The 20,541-nt window shown below is 38.0% G+C and overlaps 1 protein-coding gene across 6 annotated transcripts in view; it reads right to left on the reverse strand.

Moving 5' to 3' along the window:
* Positions 1-831: 831 nt before the first annotated feature.
* Positions 832-20,541, reverse strand: part of HNF4G (hepatocyte nuclear factor 4 gamma) — a 68,362-nt gene continuing 48,652 nt past the window's right edge. For 4 of the 6 annotated variants that reach the window (XM_054818011.1, XM_054818014.1, XM_054818013.1 and 1 more), the window contains 7 exons: positions 17,083-17,189; positions 12,995-13,150; positions 10,711-10,798; positions 8,429-8,581; positions 8,011-8,247; positions 7,407-7,529; positions 3,426-7,010 (listed from right to left, as the gene is read on the reverse strand). In XM_054818011.1, coding sequence (XP_054673986.1) covers positions 6,892-7,010; positions 7,407-7,529; positions 8,011-8,247; positions 8,429-8,581; positions 10,711-10,798; positions 12,995-13,150; positions 17,083-17,189 — 983 coding nt within the window. In that variant the 3' untranslated portion in view covers positions 3,426-6,891. Of the gene's footprint in view, positions 1,102-2,280; positions 2,363-3,425; positions 7,011-7,406; positions 7,530-8,010; positions 8,248-8,428; positions 8,582-10,710; positions 10,799-12,994; positions 13,151-17,082; positions 17,190-20,541 lie in introns of those variants that run through there. The other 2 variants (XR_008576047.1, XM_054818010.1) reach the window with 2 other exon arrangements.

Below are 20,541 nucleotides of genomic sequence, written 5' to 3' on the forward strand. Positions count from 1 at the left end.
TCAGAACTGGGTTTCTATGAATTTGGCATACTTTTACCTAGATAGCTGTTGTAACCCAATCTATTTAGTTGTTTTATTTCAAAAAGACAGGAAATAGGTGCCATTCTAAGAGGTGACAGAAGCACTCTGCAGATCGAGTGGCTGATGCTACTTATGAAGGTGACAGATGAGAACATCACCAGCTCCAATGCTTTGCTTTTCTCCACAGTTGTATCAAATCGAAACGTTGCCTCTGTACACAACTAAAAACTTGACCAAGTTTTATCTCATGTCGGTTGGCCCGCGAGAAGTATGAAACAAAGCATGACTTAGCATAATGGATCAGCTGCTACCATGATCACTTTGCAAGGTGACTCTGACTGCTGGCATCATATTAGCAGCTGGGTGTTTGCTTGTCTTGCAGTCTTCCCAGAGTTGGGGAACTTGCAGAGCTGCTCCAGAAAAAGTGGTCAGGACATGTGCACATGTAGTTCAGGTGATGCAACTGGCAGGTTCAGCTGGGCCACATGCAACAAGATGCAATGATAAAAGGGGATTGGTGACAGTAGGAACTGCCGTGGGCTACATGAAGGGTCCTGTTTCATTCCCATGGCATTACTGTGTTTAAATAACACTGCTGTGGTTTAACCCCTGCCGGCAGCTAAGCACCCGGTAGCTGCTTGCTCACTCCTCCCCCTGCTCTGCTCCCCTTCTTCCCCCGGCAGGATGGAGGAGAGAATCAGACCAGTGAAAGTGAGAAAACTTGTGGGTTGAGAAAAAGACAGTTTAATAAGTAAAGCAAAAGCTGTGCATGCAAGCAAAGCAAGACAAGGAATTAATTCACCACTTCCCATTGGCAGCCATCTCTACGAAAGCAGGGCTCCATCGCGCGTAACGGTTACGCAGGAAGACAAACTCCATCACTCCAAACATCACCCTCTTTCTTCTTCTTCCCCCAGCCCCTTATATGCTGAGCGTGACGTCATATGGTATGGTATATCCCTTTGGTCAGGTGGGGTCAGCTGTCCCAGCTGTGTCTCCTCCCAACTCCTTGTGCACCCCCAGCCTCCTCGCTGGTGGGGTGGGGTGAGAAGCAGAAAAGGCCTTGGCTCTGTGTAAGCACTGCTCAGCAGTAACGAAAACATCCCTGTGTTATCAACACTGTTTCCAGCACAAATCCAAAACACAGCCCCATACTATCTACTGTGAAGAAAATTAACTCTGTCTCAGCTGAAACCACGACACAATTAGAGGATGGGTCTTTGAGCAGTGATGCAGAATGTGCCCAGGCCTCCCTGCACTGCAGCCCTGTCTGTGGGCACCTGAGGGCATGCTAAGCTGCTGGGATATGTCTCATGAACTGATCAAGAAAAGTTGTAAATTATTCAGCTGTTCCAACTTAATCTGATGTTTGCAATGTACAGGTGATGTACTGGACCACAAACCAAACTATATTGAGCAAAGCTGTCTGATCTTATACCTGTAGAGATACCACTGTAGAGGTTCTCATAATGTCTTCATGGAATTCATGGTATCATCAGATTTGTGAAGGCTTTCTTTCCTTCTTCCGTTCACTAAATTCCATTGAAAGACCATAGTACATCTTGTCATATATCCTATTAAAATATTTTTCTCTAACCACTCACTACCTCCTTTAAGTTCTTAAGGTAATTTAAGTCCCAGAGAAACATGTCCCTGAGAAATCTTTGTTGCTACATTTCCTTGAAGACAGTCAGGATTCTAAAATTGAAACAGCAACTGCTGTCTGCTTGATGAACCTACTAACAAAACAGCAGAAGAGGTTGTGTGGGAGGCCAAACCCCACAAAGCCCCTGAGCCTAAGCAGACACATGAGGTTCTCAACCACCCAAAGAGTGCCCTCTTGCTACAATAAGGCTCCAAGAGACCAGCCACTGCTATTTAGATCCAAGTCAAAGAAATTTAAAAAATGTGGATTTCTAGGCTCTCTTTCCTAATCACAGAGCACAGTGTCTAAGCTTCAGATGAAATCACCCCTTGATCAGATTGGCTAAAGGAAAATCTTCAACACTTGCTGCTGTTCATCCAATGAAGCACACTTCATCACGTTAGACGTTGGTGGCATTCACTCTTGCAAAAGGAAAAAGTGGTGTCGGGCCTAGAATCATCAGCAGTTGCAATTAAGATTAAACACTTCCCCCCCCCCCCGCCCCCGCCTAGGGAGAATAAAGGGAAAGAAGAAAGCTAATGGCTCTACACAAGGGACAATATGAAAAATGTAGACATTTGCAAACCAACAGAGAAGATTTATGAAAGACTTACTGGAAAATGTGAAGGTAATTATTTTCTTTCTGTATATTAGCATAAGTAACACAAGTATTGGAGGTGCACAACTTGAAATAGTCTGTTGGAAAGACATAAAAAATTTTAGTCAGTCACAGACTGACAGACATCCTTCAGGTGAGAACAGAACTGTCAAGTATACAAATATTAATCAAGAGCTATAATGGATTTTCTTCTTGTATTCTAAGAATGTTACATTTTCTGTCGCAGAAAGTTCCTGGAACTCAATAAATACCTTCATCCACATTCAGAATTCCTTAGTTCTGAGGAATTTTGTACAGTGATTATAACTGAAAGCTAATATATCCATCTCTCTCTGTAAAATATACACTCCTGATTCACCTACTGAAGCTGTTTGTAAAGTTGATTTATGGAAATCCTTATAGAAGAGTCTGTCAGCACTTCATGGCATTGAAAATGTAGGGAGTTTTCCATGTTTTCTCCATTGTAGGCTGAAAAAAACCTCTTCTGTTCCCTAAAATCACTAACTTCCTTCACCCAATTCAGCATTTACAAGTAAAGGGCAGAGAATTCCTTCACCAGCCACCAACCCAAGTTTCTCGAAGGGATCTGAAGATCTCCAGCATTCAGAAGTGAAGCCTCTTCTGTCTCCCACAACATCTTTGCCCTGCAGCTCTCCAGGATAGAGCACATATGAGCAAACCCAAACAGCTCAATTAATTGTGTTATTACCACCCCCAATCAAAAAAAAAAACCCAAAACAACAACCCCACAAAACGCCAAAAACCCCCACATCTATTAAAAATCTACTCAAATGAGACATACAACTGAACTTACTTTCCAAGGCTGAGGAGATACTGGTTATCTAAAAAACATATCTTAAAGAATCTTTCCAAAGTTTTCAAAGTCTTTATCTACAAAATAAATAACTGCTTAGCTGCAACTAAATTAGCCTAAATAGCAATGCACTAAAGCAACAAAAGGGAATGATTTGTTAAGTCAGCCCGATCCAGAAAAAATAAAAAAAGGCTATTGAACTTATGCTTCATTTTAAACACAGATGGAATTAAGCATGTGTTTCAATTCTTTTCTGAGTCAGAACTAAAAATTGAAAACCATAGCTATGTAATACTTTGCCATGTTACAGTAAAATCAACTAAAATGTTGCCATCATATTCTTTCATATGATTTCAATATCCTGCTTGAGCAGGGGGGTTGGACAAGGTGACCTCCAGAGGTCCCTTCCAACCTCAGCCACTCTGTCTTGTGAATACTGTAGAGATGAAAGCATGTTTCTGTTTTATACTTATTCATAACATAAGCAATATAAAGCATGGTCATTGTTTATGACAAATTATCACAAAATTACCAAAAGGCAAATGTGTCATTTAGATCATTCATTTTTCTTTATTGAGCTTTTATGAAAAAAAGTCCATTTGAAATATTTCCAGCAACAATTTCAATTCCAAATGCTCAACACAAAAACTTGGTATCAGAATTCAAACATATAAAGTTACATCTCATTATAATTTAATATTTAACAAAGCTAATCATTTCTGATTTTTCATAATTAAGTTTACAAAAATAATGTTACATTTATAAAATAAATCAGCTTTTCCCAATAAATTACAGTGGTGTTCTTTTTCAAAAAATGTAATATATCGTACAAAATAGATAACTTTTTGTCAGATAAAATACTAACGTATATTTTTCATCCAGTACATTTTGGCAGTGTGTGAAAACATTTTATTGTACACTTGATATCTAAAGTACAGTGTGAAAACTAAACCCATTAAGCTATTATGCACATTGCTTATATAAGGCAAGGGTGGCCAACTTGGGGATTACTTTTTATTTCCTTAAATGTTTTTAGTCAGACCAATACTGCCATGTTTATGCAACTGACTTAATTAATCTGACTCAGTAAAGTCATGCAGATCCAACTTGAGCCGAACACTCTTTCGATGATAAGTACACAAAAGTGATGCCCATCAGTCAACTTTTGGGCTGCTCAGTGTCTCTCATGCCTGCTTTAACTTTGTGTTTCCTCACAAAGCGGTGGTGGCCAACTTGTAAAAATAGCACAGTCCGGATACCCCTAAAGTTAATGGCAAAACTTTGGTACTTTATTCTGTCATAAAAACTCATATTAAAAGGGACTTGTAAAAAGAGCAATGCATTGATAAAAAAAAAAAAGGTGACTAGCAATAAGAAAAACACTAAAAAGCAAAAGGTAAACATTAAGAGCTACTGTATGCAGACTTTACAAAAGCAACTACCTTAAAATAACATAAAGAAACACAGCATCTACTTGTTGGTAAGTGTATTTCTCACTAAAGCCTTTTGAATGTTCAGGTCAGATCAGCATTTACTGTGTTGCATTTCCTGCCAGCAAAAATGTATCTGAAGAATCATATCAGTTTGAGCAACTTTTAAAAGCCAGAGGTTTAACTACACCGTCTTTGGATGCTGTGATTAATGTAGATGCCTGGTTCAGGATGATCAACATCTCACCTTGAAGAATTTCTGACTCCACTATGTTTTCCCTTCGTAATAGTTCAGCAAACTGCAGTATTTTATTCTTTTTCCTCTGTTTCTCTCTTACATAACTTCAGGGAAGAAAGTCTAAAGTAGTAAAGGAAAAATCATTGCTGGCTGGAATAAATAAAATGTGCAAAGTGGTGATTTTCTTATGACGTCAGTATTGTATGAACAACAGATCACTTTATATATCATAAAAGATCATTTTCAAAAATTGCAACTGAGTGAGTATATGCCCAAGAGAGCATGTGTCACAAGGTCCACTTTGTGCAAATCCACAGAGGGTCCAAATCCAGATGGGTTATTATAGACTCCAGACACAAAACTTAGTCAATGTTAGATCCTCCCAGACTGGAAGGGAAGAAAGAAAAGGAGGAGAAGGGGGCTCGTCACAGTAAGTCAATTCATCCCAAGCTTCTGAAAACTCTTAAAAATCCAGAGAATGAGTATTTGGTGTGCTGGCTATCTTAAGGCTTGAAATACCATGGCTCAAACCAGGAACTTCTAGAGCTGAACTCAGGCACATCTGCTGCTTGAGTTAGTAAGCCATACCTCTCTAGACACAGAACTACTACATAACTACAACTACTCGTAGGTGAAGTTTAGAGTGACTGCTGAAACATGCATTTGCCAGCTAGTTAGGCAAATAAACACAATGGCTACATTTACACTAGTAAATCAAACAGTACAAAGTCTGTTCTCCAGCCCTGAGGTCAAGTGGCATCGCCGGCCATATTCCTAGTTCCTCTGTGCCCCTAAAGCGAGGTGGCCATATTCAAAGCACCTCGTGAAAAGTGTCCTAGGCTGGCCTAATTCCCAAAATGTGCCCAGAAATCGTCTGGGAGAGAACTAGCTAGCCTTACCAAAAAGAATAGCAGTCGCTGTTCTGCCTCTTAGGAGGAAAGGCTGAGAGAGCTGGGTCTGTTTAGCCTGGAGATGACTTAGAGGGGATCTCGACAACGCTTATAAATATCTAAAGGGTGGATGTCAAGAGGATGGGGCCAGACTCTTTTGAGTGGTGCCCAGTGACAGGACAGGGGGCAATGGGCACAAACTGGAACACAGGAAGTTCCATCTCAATATGAGGGAAAACTTCTTCACTTTGAGGGTGACCGAGCACTGGAACAGGCTGCCCAGAGAGGTTGTGGAGTCTCCTTCTCTGGAGATATTCAAAATCCGCCTGGACGCGATCCTGTGCAACCTGCTCTAGGTGATCCTGCTTTAGCAAGGAGGTTGGACTAGATGGTCTCCAGAGGTCCCTTCCAATCCCTAGCAATCTGTGAATCTATGAATCTGTGAATTTAGCAACATGAATGCCTGCACGCATGCTTCAGCACTGTCCAATTGACTGATATAGACATTACTGTGAATGCAGATTTTAATAAGTCCTCAAACATATTTGTATGTGGCAGGCCCTCTGATTCATACAAATAGGTAGGTAGGGAGGATTCAACTCTTTTGTTGAATTTTTAGTTGAAAGAAATGGTTCTTTCAAATCAGGTTGGTTTTTTTTTCAATTATTTGGGTATTTCTGTCCATTATTTTCTCCATTTTATTTAATACATGCACTATGTTTGGTAGCCTACTGCTTTACTATTTAAGGAATCTTGGCTTTTGTTTGATTAACCTGTTTTTTCATGTCTACAATTCACAGCTAAACAAGCACTAACCAGTTCCGTCACAAAGAAAAAATTATATACACATCTAAAACAATAATACATAAGACAACAAATAAAAAATTAATCTGTGCAGTTAAAAGATCTAAAAATAACATCAACCTCTATACATATTTGTCAGACTGCAGTGTCCACAGTTACAGTTGTACGTGGCAGTCAGAACAGTGAGTATTACTTTCGAAATCATGAGGTGTTTTAAGAAACACCCACAGTAGTGGCTGCTGAGGAAGCAATTTCCTTTATCATCCTGAGATTTTAAATGTGCAAGTGTCCTACCAATTTATCTAGTGCATAAAAAGGAAGGAGGGAAGGGGCGGGGGGAAGGAGGGAAGGAGGGAAGGAGGGAAGGAGGGAAGGAAGGAAGGAAGGAAGGAAGGAAGGAAGGAAGGACGAGCAAGACAGAGAAACATTATCACAATGGTTTTTGTTTCAAAATAGATTGCTGTGCAATGACTGAAGCGTGATTTGTTGACATTTTGTATTCTTGCCCAGAACCTTGAGGAGGGGAAGGTAATGGAGTTTCTGGAGTTGCTGAAAAAAGAATATAGAAAGAATTATGTATTTTTATATTCTGGCCTACTCTGCATACACACACACCTACTACGGCCCCAAAAGGAAGTTCTGTTACATTTGGCATGCTAGGTAAATAGGATATTTTAATTATCAGAATTTTTAGTTTATTAAAAATTATGCATGTGAAACCAAAGATATATCTGAATGGTGCTGAATTTTAAAAATTAGATTAATTTCAGGTCAAAGTCTCTCACTTAACACTGTTTATAAACATATGTTTTTAATGCACAATTATTTTAATTTAAGAATAATGACGAAATAACTCTATAAGCACTGACAGGGCACCATTCTAATTAATATTTTTAACTGTAACAGTGAAATGTTATGACAGAAGGCTAACTTGCAATTACTTACAAATCTGTTCTGTATGTACAGGAGCAGACATTGAACTTATGAGGATAGTTTGGCCCGTTAATGGATCTTGGGCTAAGTGAGGATGTACTGGATGATGCAGATGACTGGCATCATTAGAAGTACCTGCAAAAATAACATGAGCACATATCAATTCAAAAGCGCATGTTGTTGCCAGTGACTTATACTGCAATAATTACATTTCCGTAGAGCAAATATTTTGATTGGCAATTTGAATAATTGCCTCTGGGTATTCATTAAACAATTTAACCAGACTTCAACCAGATTAAGCACTGTGTTTATTTTCCCTGTTTTGACTGCATTAACAGTGGATTTCGTGAAATATTTGTAAGGATTCTTCTATCTGCCTAGGGAATTGTATGTCTAGATACCTAGCAATGACTAAGAAGTACACAGTACAATCTGAGGTTGTAGGACTGTAACAAGATGAGCAGCCAAGACAAGAAGACTTTAGTTAACAATCATATGACTCAAAGCTCAGCCAGCAAGGCAGTGGTCAAAGTGCTTGCTTACATCTTCCTCAGTGTCCCAGTATGCTAAATTCAACATAATACAACACGGTAAATTTAACAAGTTGTTAGCTTACCTCCCAGTAACATTTCCTGAAGCAAACTGTCAATTTTAACAATTCCAAATAGTTTAACCAATTGTATTTGCTCAATCATTTGCCAAGTGATGCTCTGGAGTGTAGGCAGTAGAAGCAGAAGTTCTCCAAATCTTCCTCGGGAGTCATACTGACGGTCATTAATATAATCTTCTAAACTGATTTGGACTTGGAACCGCATGTGCTTAATTTTCATTGGATTACTCAGGCCCTTTGCATCTTAAAAAATGACAAAAGACATAAAGTCAAGGCAGATTATGATTTTGGAGGAGCATCTTACTTTTCTTCATTTTATTCTTTTCCATCCATCTAGATAACATGAGTAGATGCTACATCAACAAAAATTACTTTCAGTATAACACGTATACAATAATTCTGAGAAATATTTTCAAAAAAGTACCTGGATCAAAAAACACAATTGCTTTCAGGCAAGCATACTCATTGTCATCTATTTGAATTTCCTGGAAGGGTCGAACTAGTTCATCTAGAATTCGATTGGCCACGCGGCTGATCTCTACTTCAGTACTGTTGCGATGGATTATGTAATTGTTGCCTTGGAGAGAAAGAATGCCAACATATGGATTAATATAAAGACTTTGATGTAACATACTAGATCTAGCCCATTTTCAAAAGCACCTTTTATTTTGCTTCATCAGATTATTTTTTTTAAGTAACAACTCTCCTTTGTATCATACAAAACTGTTCTTTGCAAGTAGAGTATGTGCAAAATACAGCTGTCACCCAGTAAATAATCTGTGCATGTAAATATGCCAACATGTACAGTTACTGATTAGTCCACAAGACTGAGGTCCATATTTGAATGCACAAGCATGGAGCAAGTAGGCCTTTATCTTTACATAATAGATAAATATAACGGTAAACTGATCTTAAAATTTCATTTTCCCCCATTAAAACAATATATTCCAAGCTGAATGATCAGGATTTGTCAATGGACAAAGAAGCCTTCTTCCAGAGGAGGCACTAGGAATGTTTCTAACAGATGTTTCTGCTACTTCTAATAAAATTTAGAAGCATCTTAAAATTTTCAGTAAAGAATGAATTTTCCCTGATCTTTTAATTTTATATTTTCACATTGGGGAAGTCTCCATCATGGCATCTTAATTCACCTTCTGTCCAGGAATCATCTAACATAAGTGGTGAGAACAATGGGAAAGCCCCAGAGCTTCTAGAAGCCACCAAGCAGTTTTTGAAAAAAGAAAAAAAAAAAAAAAAGAAAGCTGATGATTATATCACAAGAGATCCATGCCAAAATGACTCATAAGCTACACAGGTATCTTCCTCCAAATATCAGAAATAAGCCTTCAAGCCTCAAATTGTTTTTTTCTTTCAGTATATATGCTGATGTTGGTGATTTCAGCTACAGTTTTCTGCTTATTATTTTCTCAATATCTGTCCTAATTACCTACTAATCCCAAAACTGCAAATATTTCCTTTTTATTTCTGTTAATTTTGTCAGTAAAATTGTTTCTAGAGAAAGAACTAGGTTAAGAAGGTCATTTGTATAGTTTTTAATTTGAAAGGATGGCTGGTTAGAGTAGTATCTCCAGAACAAGCCCTTCCTGTCCCTTTAATGTTATGATATGTGTAAAAATAAATTCAAGCTGATTAAGAGCTATGAAAAGGCAGGCCCAAAGAGGAAGGAGAACAAGTAGTGGGAAACTCCCTTGTACCACATCACCAGTGAAGAAACTAGTTTGATTCCATATTCTGCATAGTCTTGCCTCACATCAAAAATCCTGTCCACAAAGACCTACACGCTTTCTCAGAAAAGAGCCCAAGTGCTGCACATGTTTAATGAGACCATTTTTGGCAGGGTGCACTTCAGACTGTCAGAGTAGTGTGTCAAACAACGCTAACAAACGCCGCATCACATCACTATACACACAGGCACTCACCTCACCATATTACTCTGCCTCTCTTGTACAAATGAAGGGAGGACATGCTTCCACCACGCAATGATGTCCCCTTCCTAACAGCCATGGTCTCTTTATAAAACCCAGTGAAGGAGCCATTTCAAGTGACCAAGAATAAGCCTATGCAGGTGTGACTCCTCACCGTGCCATGGATGCACCCATCTCCCGCATGGCAGGGGGCAACAGGCATGCTGTTTATATGATGGCCAAGTGGTGACTGACAAGGCAACGGTGAGAGGGCTCTCGGGAAAGCGAGTTGCAGGGAACAGGCTATCCAATTTTCCAGCCTGTAGGGTCTTCTCTGACTATGTCTGAAAGGCTCTTGGGAAAGGTCTAGATAAATGATTTTCATGAAGACTGAAATTAGTACATAGGCCACAGGCTGGCTGCTCCTTTCCTAAGCAAAGAGGATTTTTGTTGGGGGTTTTTTGTTGTTGCTGTTTTGTTATGGTTTTTTATGTGACAAAGGTGCAGAAGAGATGCTAATGTAAGGAGACAATTTAGCAGGAATCCCCTTAAGTTGCAGTTTCTGGCATCCAATAAACCTTTAGCTGTATTAACTCACAGGAAACTGTCCACCTGCTTTTGCTGGAACAGGGCACGTGACATTATGTCATTAATAGCTAATTAGCATTCACAGAATGCATTGCTTTGATTGTGCCAGAACAGTTGTCCCACTTAAGTGATTACATGGTTGCTAATGTACTATAACATCATCATTATTAATTAAAACAAAACCAATATTTACCTAAAAGTAAAATGTCCTTATACACCATGGACCGTTTCGCTGCTCCAAGCAACAGGTGTTCCCCAGCATGTGCTCTTAGCAGGGCAACCTCAAGAGAAAAACAGCACGCTTATTAGAAGATAAAGCAGTAAGTTCCAGTAAGAGAAAAAGAAATGAGGATGCGTATTACCATGAGTGTATTCAGCTATAGGTACATGTTTAAGACTGTTAAGATTCTAATGTCAAATGTAAAGTGAATTTAAAAACCTTAGCATTGTACTAATAGCACACTATAATTAAATTCATCCTCTGTCACTTCTAGCATTTGGTCTAGGTTTTAAACATATAGCCCTGCAAAATACTTCTCAATAAATACAATACTTGCATTTATTTCCTAGTGCCTATTCCCTTCACACAGTTTTCTCTGGAATTTTAAGTTGACACTAAAGACTTTGGTGGGCTGAAGAGAACTGTTATGGTAAATTCGGCACTGTCGGTGTTTCATTTTTCTCACCTTGAACCAAAAATTTATGTGGCACCTAAAAGAACTTTTTCCCCCAAAAAGCCAGATATGCTAAAATATCCACTACTGTCAACAAAGAAGAAACCTAAATCATACCAGGAAGGCACTTAAAAATGTGGTCATTAGTTTACTCTCCATCACCTATTTACTTTCCTTTGGTTTTAATGTCTGTAACTTCAGCGCTGGCCTCTATTTCCTCACGGAACTGCTCTCTTGGCAAGTAATTCTTTTCTTAAGAATCCAAGCCAATACTTTATGAAAGATGTAAAGGTAAACAGCACCTAGGAATACTTAATATGTTAAGATTTTTCAGGATCTCAGTAGAGTTAACTGCTCTGCTCTGGTCTGCTCTATAGTTTGTAAATCAGGCTGATTACCAGACCAGGAATCATTTGTTCAAAACTACATGGTTTATTTTATAACTAAATGTACAATACCCCTTAGAAAAAGGCCATCACAAATGAAAAAGTGGCATTTGTTGTAACTCCCAATACCTTTGTCACTACTCCTCTAAAGTATTTAAGTTTCTGGAGTATTTCACAACATGTACTCTTCAAGCACTGCAGGGATGTTTTATCTTTCTAAGCTGATACTTTTTTTTTTTTTTAATACAGACACAAACTTTTTAATGAGGTCTGATCCTTTCTCTTTTCCTTCATGACATCTTAACAATAAAAACAGCAATATTTTTGCTTGTTTTTGTTGCCCTGGTGTAACCAATGTATTTAAAATTCTCCTTCTTTCACATGAACAGATTTTTAACTTATTCCAGTTATGTTGAGCTTGTGCACACATATCATATTCTGTAGGTCTGCATAGACATCATTAAGATTCTATTTTGTGGAGTCTCCTGTGGCCTGAAACACCTTCATATTCCTGAGGACGAGTATAAGAGGGAATGAGCTCAGTTTGAGTCTCAAACCCACAGATGATCTAACCCTCCTTGCAGAATTTTGTTAAAAACTGAGAAACTGAAGAAACAAAAAGGAGGAATTACTCAATCCCACTTCACAGAGTCATTTTCAAGCTGAATCAGATTTTGGTGGACTGGAATCAAGCGATGCCGAACCACGAATTAACCTCCTGCCCAGGTGGCCGGTAGGAGAACTCCTTACTGCAACATGGAGACACTGGGTCTGAGTGTGCCAGCACAGCTTACTCTGAAACCCAGTGATATATTAGGATATATTACAGATGCGACGATAGATCAGACGTCTGTCATAGAAACCCTTAAGAATTTTCAAGGTTTGATGCTTTTTTGCCCCACATTCATTATATACTATATAACTTTAGTACATTGTACTATATGAAAGATCATTTGCTATGGATTCATATCAGTATGTTTGAAACTTGAGATTCTAATGGCTTTTATTATTTGCAAGTAGAGAAGACCGGCTTCAAATTAAATAACACTCTGTCTTAAAGAATGTTATAATGAAAGGTGAACATGAAATAAATACTCTGCAAGGTCAGAAAAAAGAATGTCTTTTTTCACAAGTTTTTTTTAATTTTTGTATGCAGCTTGGTGTCTCTGCTTCCAACAGAATACAGAGAGCGTACTGGTTTGCTGCTTCTTTTGGTTAATGTTCTACAGCCTTATCGATTTCCTCTGGGGTTTTTTTGTGGTGGTGCTATTTCAAAACTTCACAAAGTTTTAAGATGGTGGGTCTAGCACCCAGCTCTATTTGATCAGACAAAAAATGAATGTTTAATCATAAAATTTAAATATCACAGAAATAACAGGACACTAATTGAAGTTCTCTCTTTGGTTTCCTCTTGTACCTGGTCATCCAGCGGTAATTCACAGAAGCCTGGAAGATATTTAGCCCATTCCACCAGGACCAAAAGCTGTTGCTTCATAGATTCACAGACATCACTAATACCCGCAATTTTCTTAACATTTATGTCAGTGCTAGCACCAGGACTGGAGACTGAGATCTGGCCATAGTGAGAGAAAAAATTAACAATGTTAAATTTCATATAATTGCATTTTCACTGGTTAACAGCATATTTAAGAAAAAAATCGCAGCAGTAATCATGCATACTCTTGAGAAATTCCTTGACCATATGGACCATTAGTCTGCACATAAATGATAAAATTTTATTTCTCATTATTACCAGTGTATATTACAATATGTTAAAAATTACACTATTCATATCATGATACAGTATCTTCTCATTCCAAAATACTATTTTTAAATACACCAGAGCCCTTATTATTTGTGGGGGGGTGAGTGGTTTTTTTTTATTCCTTTAAAATGGTTGACATTTATTTCATTTCAGGGGAAAAAAAAAAAAAAAAAGAAAAAAGCTCATAGGGGCATGCAGTAACATTAAGGGCAAAGAAGGAGAGAGATAAAGGGGTAGCATGTTCTTCTACTGAAAAGATAAGTATCATTAACTTTAGAAGGTAAACCAGGGGTTTTTTAGTGCCTGGAGGAGAATGGTTTGTAATGATGAAGCAGCAGTATAGGCAGAGGCCTGAGACATTTCAGAGCAAATGTAAAAGATATGAGTGTGCATTAGACCACCTGCAGTGAACAGTGTTCTGTGAAATAAGAAGAGAGCAATATCTTTCTGGGCCTGAAGCTGGGGCACTTTCACATAATCACTGAGCCAAGTCTTGAAATTCTTAATGACTTTTCAAGGAAAGGAACAAAACCAGGCTTCCTCTTAAGCCAGGCAGGAAAGACAACTTAAGATAAAACCAAGCCTGGGAAGGTTAGTTTATAGCTGCTATCATACCAAGGAAGAAAAAGAAAAAGAAAAAGAAAAAGAAAAAGAAAAAGAAAAAGAAAAAGAAAAAGAAAAAGAAAAAGAAAAAGAAAAAGAAAAAGAAAAAGAAAAAAAATAAAAAGAAAGAAAAAGAAAAATAAAAATAAAAAGAAAAAGAAAAAGAAAAAGAAAAAGAGAAAAAGAAAAAGAAAAAGAAAAAGAAAAAGAAAAAGAAAAAAAAGAAAAAGAAAAAGAAAAAGAGAAAAAGAAAACCACCACCACAACAACAAAGCTCTACCACTGTACAAGGCGTATGAAACTGCCTTTCACCTTACATTTCGTTATAGAAAGCATACTCAGGAAATTCTGTAGTTTATCTTCCCCACCCTCAAACAAAATAATTGTTTGATCTTCCAATACTGTATACCTACAAATTTCAGGATGGCGGATGCTATTTAGGTTGCCACCAGATCCCCTTCATTTCCAGATAACATGTTAAATCCCCCAGTGGGATCTATGGTGAAACCTTGGGTCATCAAAAGGAGCTGCACTTCTGAACTAAAGCTCAGTGCTTCCTACATAATTCAGTAGTCTAAAACACTGAAAACATCTTAGATATTAATGGCAGTTAACCAGCTGAACATTAGTTCTCAGGGAAACACAGCAGCTAGACAGGTGAAAAAATCCTCAGACATGTAATTCAAAGGCTGTCTTGCAGGAAAAAGGTTAGAGGTATTGTCTCTTTGTAGATAGAGCATTTGTGAAATCCCTGCTGTAATCATTAGTCCATTTCTGGTATCTGTTCTACAAAAACAAAGTTGAAAATACTGAATATCATTCAGGTCAAAGCTACCAGAATGATTCATTCTAGAAAACCTTCAGTACAGAAAGAGAATAAAGAAATTCAACATACTTCATTTTTTCCAGAAGAGTAAGAGGAGTCTTGATCAAGATTCAAAAGTACCTACACAGAGAAAAGAGTTCTGATAACAGGAGGTGCTCTGACCTACCAGAAAAATATACCACCATGCACCAACTAGAAGTTAATTCAAGAAGGTAAAGAACAGGCAGATTGTTTAACCATTAGACTTACTGACTCATGAACTTAATACGTTGTCCCTCCTTTAATATCTTTTAATCAAAGCTATGCATCTTTATAAATTACACCTTATAGGACAAATTATAGACTGTGCTGAAATTACTTGGTGATCTTCTGCTGGAGATTCATGGGATGACTCCCATGGAGTTCATTATGAATGCCTAGGGTTGCATGTCTTCAAAAGGATATGAAGCTATGAACTTTCCTATTTCTATTTCTCTATTGCTTTAACTTGCCTCTCATTTCTGAGGTGCAACACAGGAATCGCTGACTTCATAGAATCATCTCATCCAACCTTTTGTGGGAAAGGGAGCCTAGGTGAGATCATGTAGCACCCTGTTCAATTGCATCTTGAAAACCTCCAGTGATGGGGAGTCCACCACATCCATGAGAAGGTTGTTCCAGTGATTGATTATTCTCACTGTAAAAAATTTCTTTCTTATATTGAGATGAAACCTCTACCAGTGCAACCAGTAATGACTTGATGAACATGACAATGTAACACTGTATCCCTGTCATCCTGAGAACCATCAGAGACACATGCCTTTAATCCTATGAGAGACTAGACTGTCCCTTTCATGTTTACACAATCCAGGAAGCCTCTCCTGGGTCTGTAGGAGAAACATTGTACTTGGACAATTTTCCCCTGTAAGGGATCTTCAGGGTCAAAAGAGTTCATTTCCCCTACTTTAATATGAAAATTGTAAAAGGGATGAATGCCACCTTCTTCCTCATTTCACAGCTGAAGGACTTGGCCAATGATTTGTGACACTACCACCTCCTCCAAGTTTCTCCTCAGGACTGAACTCATCTTACAGACTCTTTCAATTGAGAGAAAAACAAGGACTTTTAAGACTACTTTTCCATCATGTTAATGCGATCTCTTGGTCTTTGACACCAAGATTGTATCTTCACATATGCTTGGCATAGTGGGAGCAATTCGCTCCTACTACAACATACCAAATAATAAGTAGAATAAATTTGTGTGTATACACAAGGTGATGTTTTAGGCCAGGAATCTACTAGCTGAAAAGAACTTTTTGGCAGGAAAGGCTGAGGATATGATTCTGTAAAGACAGCTCTTATTCCTGAATTGCATATACCAGTTGGAAATGATTAAGGGAGTAACACCAAAAAAAAGCACAATAAGCAAGTTCAAAGAATTACTAAGGAGGTAAAAATAGGTATATTTTTCATACTGTATAGGTATGAAAGGTAGGAAGGTCCATTATGTTCATCTAGTCTGCCCAGACATGCAATATGTGCCAAAGACTATCACGCAGTAATTCCTACATCAATTCTTTACAGACAGTTCCACCCTAAGAGAGATGCTGATAAAGGATGAGATTACAAAACATTTGGGGATGTATAAATCAGTCAGCATGAAATCATAAAGGTGGCAGTTAAATTCTAAGTTAGTAAGAGGTGCAAGAATGCAGAATCAATGACCATGATTTATCTGAGGTGCAGAAAAGAACTGGAGACTGTTCCATTCAGCAATTGATTGGATAGGGAAAAAAAAAAAAGGAAAATGAAGTTCAGATGAGACAAAGAAAATTTAAAAGTGAGATGTGAACAGACTCTGCAGTTGGAACACTTCTGTTTGCCTTATTTATAATGTCTACGGATATTAAAAATGGGATTTTCAAAAGAATGTAAGGAAATGAGTGTCCACACCCTTCTGAATGTAATGGCTTTGGACAATTTTTTCCCTAATGTTTCATGGGAAAGCCAGCTTCAAGGATAGAGAGATGCCACCAGCTGTCTGAGACAGCAACTGATTTAAAAGCAGTAAGAACTATAAAGCTTTATTAAGAAAGGTGCCTAGAACATATTGTCCTGGACAAAGTAGAATTTATTTTTTTTTAACTTTGCATTAGGAATGTATTCTATTACTCATTCTTTCATTGGGAAAACGAAGCTTCTGGGTGTATTTTGGAAATAGAAAAAATAATCTCAATAATTATATTTAATACAACAAGAAACTGAACAGTATTTATCTTTAGAAAAAAATAGTCTTAAAGTCATCAAATAGTTTTGTGGTAGATCTCAGTACCTGACGGGAGAGTGCCTCAGCTTGTGACAATGTGCTAATAGAGGGAATGTTGCAGCCATCAAAAGTGGTTCTTCTTGTACTTATCCTGTCCCGTTCATTTTGTACAGCTGGAAAAGAATAATCATCTCATTTATTGATTTGTAGACATTGCCACATAATATCATTTCAGAAGTTTACTAGATAACTATAAGAATCAAAAGGTATGACATTCAAAAAAGACCTTGTGCTTTTAGCTCTGAGTAATGAGGAAGGATGACAATACATGTTTATGGTCTTTATCTGTGTACTGTTTGCCTGTAAAAACTACGTCTAACGAGTTGTAGATAGATACTGAATTATCAGCACTTTTGTGACTGGCTTTACTACAGTTAAACCTCTTTTTTCCTTTGAACTTGAACACATGCTGTTGTTTCTTTATTTTGACTGATCTAGTAAGTGAGGCTTGATGATAATGGTAGAAATGGACATCTCCAGACTGCTGAACAGGTCAAAGGGTGCAGCATCACCAGTGACAAAATGTCTCAGTCAGAGGAAGCGTGAAAGCCCTATTCCTGCGAGAAACCCTGTGAGAAACCCTGAAACAGAAATGGATCATGAACTTACTCCACTAGTAAGATAATTTTGAAACTTAAATCTCATGCTCCTCCTCAGTGACATTGCATTCCTAGCCAGTTTACAGAACATTAACTAAGTTTGGGTTTGTTTTTTTTTTTTAAAAAAAGCGCACCAAAAAAAGTTTCAGGCTAGTGAGTTTTGTCTCATGGGGTCCAAAAAAAGGCAGTTGAAAGGGCTTTGGGTAAGGAATCATTAATCAGCACATGCAAGGCTTATGAAGCAACAAGGCTTACTCCTGAATTGAAGGAAGAAGAAAAAATAAAACTATCAGTCAGATTCTTCTAAAACCTAGATCATGTCCAAGGTTAGGCCAAGGAGAAAAGAAAAGAAAAGAAAAGAAAAAAAAAATTGTGCTGATCAAAATCTTTTTATTGCACAAAGAATCTCATCATCTTTTAAGAGCAGCAGCTTTATTTCCAAAGATATGTTTGCTATTTTGTGGGAAACAATCTGCATTACAGAATTTAGTAGTAGTACCAAAGGCTTCAATAAAAAAAATAAAATATTCTATACACTGAATAGTTTTCAGGGTTTATCTGAACAATGCACATAGTTTATTTCAGAGGTGTACTAACTTTTTGCCAAGGACACTCACTGATGGGCCTTTTATTAAGGTCACAGTAAGAAATGTGCAGTGATAAACACAAAGTGCTAAATGTTCATGTAGACAGGAAACAAAAAATATAACCTTTTTTAAAAGAATGGAGGAAAAAACCATTCACTGGATCTCAGCAGCTTAAGTGCTACATAGATAATTAAAATAAGGTCAGCACTGATTAGTATTAGAAAAATAGTAAACTATTCTGACAATCACTAGTGAAAGTCACTTTAAGAATCATAGGGAAATGCTTCAATTTTCTCCTGTGTATGCATAATTTTGGATTATTAGGCTGGATTGTCTGTCTTGCTAAACCTTTTTGTCAGTTCAGGCTAAAACTGCCTTAAACAGAGACTCCATGAGGAAGGGGGAATATTTGCTCATAGAGGGCTTGTACAGCTTTTTCCAGCCGAAGCCTTTCTCACCTTCGCCCTGAAGAAAAGAAAGCGATTTCCTAGAAACAAGGTGAGAAACTATCACATAGACTATGCTACATGTATGCTATGAGACATCCCCTGATCATGTAGGAGAGGTATATAACAACACACAAGCAGTGAAATTTACAGTTTGGCGTTGTGAATTATTTCAGCACTGGGAAGCCTTGAATATACATAGCTTGGATGCAATGAAAAATGAAAGTTTATAGGTAGTGGGACCAAAGGAGGCAGAGCGGTGTGAATTAGGTTAAAAGTTTTGCGCAGGATATATCTTCACTTCATAAACATGAATCAGCAGCATGTCTCATGGAGATGTCAGCTAGCCATGCACCACGATGCATTAGCATCTTGAGGGAAGTGATTATTTCTCTCTTTTGGGCTTCCCAGTAAACAAAATACACTGGAAAATTGAGCAGTGTTCAGCAGAGGGCTATGGAGATATGGAGATGTAACCCACAGGATGCACAAGGTGAAGCAGAGAGAGGCATCTTTGTGTATGTGGAAAAAAGAGGTCCAAAGCAGAGGTGGGAGTCTAATTTCATTAGTTTACAAAAAACGGAGCCAGATTCTTCTCAGATGCACAGTGAAAGTACAAGAGGCAATAGACACTACCCTAACTGCAGTAAGACATATTCCAATTAGATATAAGGAAAAAACTCTTCCCAACGAGGGTGGTCAAGCACTGGAAGAAGTTGCAGAGAGAGGTTGTGGAATCTCCCCTCTCAGGGACTGTATAAACCTGACTGGACAGGGTCCTGAGCAACCTGACCGAATGTAGAAGTTAGCATTGCTTTAAATGAGGGCCTGGACTAGATGACTTCCAGATGTCCCTCTGAGCTAAACTATTCTTTAATTCCAGGTTTTGGAAGTCTGTGAAGCTCTGCTTTTTGCAAAACTTTTAGGGCAGCTGTGGACACACAGGTCTTCCCTTCTCTTCACGTCAGATTGATAATATATATACAATATGTTACATATTTTAACGGCTCAAATTCAAAAAGGCTAAACTGTGGTCAAGGAGATCCACAAGAATTAGCAAACATTTCGTGCATACACAGGATAACACTGTTTAGAATATCTCCATCCAGCTGCAAGGAGAAAATCCATTTTACCTCATACCAAAACTTGATCACTCACAAAGAAGTACTATAGTATAGAAATATAAGAGCGCAAAGAAACAGCTTCCTTTATTTTAGGAAAGCTATGTATAGACTAAAAGTATTATAGACCAGTTACAGTACAGGAGAACAGCGCACCTCACATTGCAGCTGGCCTTCAGGCCCACCATGCTCCCCACAAAACGGGTGGGAAAGCTTGTGATGAAAGAACCATTTTCTGAGCGCTTATTTGAACCAGATCAGGATGCCTTTTGCCTCTGCATCATAATTGCCAGTGAAGCAACAGACCCAATGACCCAATACAAAAATCCTCCCATATTCCCACTGCCTTTCATTTGCTACTGCTCTGCTCTTGTGGTGGTCTGGTCCTTCCACTTTGACAGGAGGATTACTGTGACACCCATGTTTCTTCATGTCTGTCAGTGAGATGCATAAGTGACAATCTTCCCATATTAAGCCCTAACGAGAGTAGAAATTTTTTTCAATTAATGTGAACACTCCACTGACAGCTACCACTGCTGTTCTCACCACTACTTTTTTGCTCAACTTCACACTCCTTCCTCTGGCTTAAATGCTTCAAACATTTACTTTTAAGGGAAGAACCAGTAAATTGGCACCATCATTACTAAGGTAGGGTAGAAGCAAAATCCAAGATAGAGATTTTATCACTCAAATTTGGTAAAAATTAAAATTA

This window comes from Grus americana, chromosome 2, assembly GCF_028858705.1.
Source record: "Grus americana isolate bGruAme1 chromosome 2, bGruAme1.mat, whole genome shotgun sequence".
Taxonomy (NCBI): Eukaryota; Metazoa; Chordata; class Aves; order Gruiformes; family Gruidae; genus Grus; species Grus americana.